The sequence below is a fragment of the Bison bison genome, unplaced genomic scaffold, assembly GCF_000754665.1.
Source record: "Bison bison bison isolate TAMUID 2011002044 unplaced genomic scaffold, Bison_UMD1.0 scf7180017864461, whole genome shotgun sequence".
Taxonomy (NCBI): Eukaryota; Metazoa; Chordata; class Mammalia; order Artiodactyla; family Bovidae; genus Bison; species Bison bison.
In genome coordinates this window covers 19,222,858-19,228,213 of record NW_011495023.1, presented here as the reverse complement: position 1 = coordinate 19,228,213, position 5,356 = coordinate 19,222,858, and the positions used below count along the sequence as shown (strand labels likewise).

At 41.6% G+C, this 5,356-nt stretch overlaps 1 protein-coding gene across 1 annotated transcript in view; it reads right to left on the bottom strand.

The window, feature by feature from the left end:
- Nucleotides 1–1,741: 1,741 nt before the first annotated feature.
- Nucleotides 1,742–5,356, bottom strand: part of ARMC4 (armadillo repeat containing 4) — a 173,597-nt gene continuing 169,982 nt past the window's right edge. Inside the window, exon 20 of the mRNA XM_010860039.1 lies at nucleotides 1,742–1,802. Within this exon, the coding sequence (XP_010858341.1) occupies nucleotides 1,797–1,802 (6 nt within the window). The 3' untranslated portion in view covers nucleotides 1,742–1,796. The remainder of the gene's footprint in view (nucleotides 1,803–5,356) is intronic.

The window sequence follows — 5,356 nt, the reverse complement described above, 5'->3', positions numbered from 1 at the left end:
TGGGTTCCATCCCTGGGTTGGGAACATCCCCGGGAGAAGGGAAAGGCTACCCACTCCAGTATTCTGACCTGGAGAATTCCATGGACTGTATAGTCCAAGGGGTCGCAAAGAGTCTGACGCGGCTGAGCGACTTTCACTTTCACTTTCAAAGTGAATCAGCCATATATACACATATATCCCCTCATTTTTGGATTTCCTTCCCAGTTAGGTCACCTCTGTCCGTGGAATTCTCCAAGCAAGAATACTGGAGTGGTCGCCATGCCCTTCACCAGGCAATCTTCCTGACCCAAGGATCAAACCCCGTTCTCCCACACTGCAGGCAGATTATTTATCATCTCACCCACCAGGGAAGCCCATTTAGGTCACCACAGAGCACCAAATAGAGTTCCTTAATGCTCTACAGTAGGTTCTCATTAGCTGTTTTATACATGGTATCAATAGTGTATAAGTGTTAGTCCCAATCTCCCAATTCATCCCACCCCGTCTTTCCCCTCTGGTATCCATATGTTGTGACTTCTGTTTGTTTTTGATCAGAGTACATGTGGAGTATATTTGGAGCAGAACCTTGAGGGGAGGAGATGGGATGGTAGGTTGAAATGAGCACACAGGACAAACTCTGAAGAGAACGGTTGGGGTTATTCTTGATAATGTGGGAATAAATAGAAAGCTTTCTCCTGGAGGACATTATGCTTAGTGAAATAAGCTAGTCCTCGAAGGAGAGATAGCACACAATTCCACATCTAAAACTGTCAAACTCACAGAGGCAGAGAATACAGGAGTGGTTGGGGGTGGGGAAACGGGGATATAGACGTTCAAAGGTGTAAAGTTTTATTTAGAGTTACACTGCCCTAAACAGTGCTAGAGAGAGACCTTTGTACCCATCATTCCTATAGTCCCAGACACTATGTACTTCAGATTTATTCAGAGGGCAGACTTCATCTTAAGTTCTCTCCACCCACAGCACACACACAAAAGCTGCACACAACTCTGGGAGGTGTTATATGTCTAGTACCTTGATTGTGGTGCTGGAGTGACTGGTGTTTGGTGGGACCAAAGTCCTCAAATTGTGCACATTGAAAGTGTGCATTATTTGTCTATCAATTGAAAGTGAAAGTGTTAGTCTCTTAGCCATGTCCAACTCTTTGCGACCCTAGGTTCCTCTGTCCATGGAATTCTCCAGGCAAGAATACTAAAGTGGGTTGCCATTTCCTTCTCCAAGGGATCTTCCCGACCCAGGGATTGAACCTGTGTCTCCTGCATTGCAGGCAGATTCTTTACTGGCTGAGCCACCAGGGAAGCCCACTGCATATCAATTAAACCTCAATAAAGCTGTTTTGTTTTGTTTTTCAAGAACTGAGGGTTGTCTAATGCTCATGAAGTATTCTTTCATTCTTTCTCTGAAATATCAGTCCTCTGCCTAAAGGGCATAATAAATACCCTTTTTGAGGAAATGATCGACAATATTATCCCCCCTAAACGAAAGTCTCACACAGCCAGAGTGGAGGGAAGGTCCGTTTGAGCACCTCTGGGCCCCTGTTCAGAACCTGCAGAACTCGGAGGAGGTGGGCCACAGTCTTGGCTGGAGCACATCTGTCTCCTGCATTCATTGACGCTTCTTTCCTTCTCACCTTCAACTCTGTTGTTTTAGCTCATAAGTAATTCAGTTTAAGAGAATAATCCGAATAAACTCACCTCAGGGATGACAGTGTGGTCGCTTGTCTTCTGTTTTAAATTAGTGTCAGCAGCTGTTTATTGCTTCAAACAGAAGATGATCATTAAGGTGATCCCTTCATGCTTTATACCTTGCAAATGAAGATTAGGAACAACCATTGACGCTGAAAAAGGCAACACATTCCCTTCAAAGCAAAACAGGGGTCTAACTGTGACATCCTCCCCACGTGTGCACAACATACAAGCGAGATTTGCTTGGGGTCAACATCTCTCTGTCGCGGAAGGGACGGCAGTACAGACACAGACAGAGGCATCTGCAAGCCGTCAGGGAACCAGGCACACCATCTTCATGGGGCCTGGATCACACCCATGATGCAAACTGAGCAAATTCCCATGGCAGCTCCCACCCTGTGAACAGTTCTCACAACTCCAGCACTCACTTTTCAAAGGCCTCCAGCCTCTTTTTCTCTCTAAAAGTGCTGAATTGTTCACAGGAGTTGCAGAAAACTCACATTTGCCTTTTAGCACAACCTAAACATCACCCAATGGAATTTATGAGAGTTATGATCATTTTTAGGCCGTTTTGATACTATTAGTGGCACAGTGGTAAGACCTTACTATTTTTCCAAAAGTATGACTATGTCTTCTTAAATGCCTAATTTGCACCCACTGAATCACACACTGGGAGAACTTGGCTCATTCAGAATTAAAAATATACTGAACTGACTGAGGTACCATGAGGGGATTCTTTGTCTATGAGTCAGTGACTGTGTGACTGTTGGGATGCTTAATAAACAGAGTGCCTGCTAGAGACTCTGTGGAGTGCATCTCATGTCCACTGATTCTGCTGGTAAGGATACCCCGAACCAACTTTTTTTAATTATTATAGATTTGACTAGTTAGGCTTGAAAAAAATAATTTTATTCAATCCAGCTATTCCACTCTTGGGTGTACACACAAGATAATTGGAAACAAGGACTTGACCAGACGTTTGTACACTCATGCATATGGCAATGTTATTCACAACAGCCTCATGATGGGAGCAGCACAAGTGACCACCCGTGGGCAGATGGGCAAGCAAAACATCGCAGGGCATACAGTGAAATATTATTGACCCATAAAATAGAAGGGCATTCTGACACTCGCTACAGCAGGGAAAAACCTTGAAGACACTGTGCTGAATGAAATAAACCAGACACAAAAGGACAAATATTGTAAATGGTGCTGCAAGGATCACTGGGGTAACACATGTCTTTTTGAATTATGGTTTTCTCAGGGTATATGGCCAGTAGTGGGATCACTGGGTCATATGGTAGTTTTATTTCTAGTTTTTAAAGGAATTTCCATACTGTTCTCCACAGTGGCTGTATCAATTTACATTCCCACCAACAGTGCAAGAGAATTCCCTTATAAAAGAGAACAGACCTGTTGACACAGCAGAGAAGGAGAAGTTGGGATGAATTGAGAGAGTAGAGCTGAAACATATGCATTGCCATATGAAAAACAGACAGATAATGGGAAGTTGCTATATAACACAGGGAACCCAGCCCAATGCTCTGTGACAACCTAGAGGGGTGGGATGAGCTGGGGGGTGGAAGGGAGGTTCAAGAGAGATGGGACATATGTATACTTATGTCTGATTCATGTTGTTATACAGCAGAAACTAACAACATTGTAAAGCAATCATCCTCCAATTAAAAATAAATTAAAATTTTTTTAAATTAAAAAAAAAACAAAATAGACAAATATTGTGAGTCCACTTCCATGAGGTAACTAGGAAGATCAAATTTATAGAGACACAGTGGTGACCAGGGACTGGAGGAACGGGAGATTGGGAATCAGTGTTTTTAAAGGGAGCAGAGTTTAAGTCTGGGAAGATGAAAACATTCAGGAGATGGAGAGTGTTGATGGTTACACACAACATGAAAATACTTAATGCCCTTGAACTGTACAATTTTAAAAAATGGTTGAAATGGCACATTTTGTTATGTATATTTTACCACAATAAAAAATGAAAAATAATTGTACACAAATATAATGTTGACTGTGGTCTTCTAGATGAATTACATTTGAAAATTCATATCAATTTGAATTTAAAAAGTCATCATGTCAACAGAAATAGCATGACTGAGGGGTCTGTCAGGAGAAAAAGACTAAGATGGCTTAACCCAGATAAACAGTAAAAACCCACATAAATTGAAACAGTCTTGATAAAAGAAACCAACCCCTTAAACTAGCTAAATGAATAGACTAAAACTTATCGATCGACATGGTACCCTGTGGCCACATAAATGTGGCTGGCCCTAACTGAACTGTGCTATAAGTGTAAAATACACACCAGCTTCAAAGATTTAGTGAAAAACAATGTAATATATTTCATTAGTAATTTTTATGTTCGTTAAATATTTTAAAAGTTAAAGTCAGTTGCTCAGTCGTGTCTGACTCTTTGCTACCCCATGGACTGTAGTCCGCCAGGCTCCTCCTTCCATTGAATTCTCCAGGTGAAAATACGCGGGTGGGTTGCCATTTCCTTCTCCCGGGCATCTTGCTGACCCATGAATCGAACCCAGGTCTCCAGAATTGCAGGTAGACACTACCGTTTGAGTTACCAGGGAAATGTTTACAATATTTGGGAGACATTTGGTTAAACTAAGAATACTAAAATTAATTTCATCTGTTTTATTTTTTACTTTTTTTTTACTTTAGCTACTAGAAAATCTTATTTTGTATATGCATGCAATGTGTGTACTTTATTTAAATATAACTGATGTATAACATTATATTAGTTTCAGGTATACAGCATAGTGATACGGTATTTCTATCAATTGTGAAATGGTCACTACAATAAGTCTACTTAACACCTGTCACCATACAGAGTGACAAAAGTTTTTTTCTTGTGATGAGAACTTCTCAGATTTACTCTCTTGGCAATTTTCAAGTATGCAGTTCAGTATGATAACTATAGGCACCATGTTGTACATTATATCCCCACGACTTATTTATAACTGGAAGTTTTGTACACTTTGAAGTTTCACCCATTTTGCTCACCCTCCAACTGCCCACCACCACCACCTCTGGTAACTACCGAACTATCTTTTGTATATCCTATCCTATCTATGAATTCAGTTTTATGGGGATTTTTTGGGGGGGAGGGTTTAGATTCTGCATTTATGGATCATATGGTATTTGTCTTTATGCCAGATTTCACTTAGTGTAATGCCCTGAAGTCCCATCCATATTGTAGCAAGTAGCAATATTTCATTCTTTATTGTAGCCAAATAATATTCCATTGTATCAATCAGTCAGTTCAGTCGTTCAGTCGTGTCCGACTCTTTGCGACCCCATGAATCACAGCACGCCAGGCCTCCCTGTCCATCACCAACTCCCGGAGTTCACTCAGACTCACGTCCATCGAGTCGGTGAATCCACCCAGCCATCTCATCCTCTGTCATCCCCTTCTCCTCCTACCCCCAATCCCTCCCAGCATCAGGGTCTTTTCAAATGAGTCAACTCTTCGCATGAGGTGGCCAAAGTACTGGAGTTTCAGCTTCAGCATCTGTCCTTCCAATGAACACCCAGGACTGATCTCCTTTAGGATGGACTGGTTGGATCTCCTTGCAATCCAAGGAAGGGACTCTCAAGAGTCTTCTCCAACACCACAGTTCAAAAGCATTAATTCTTTGAC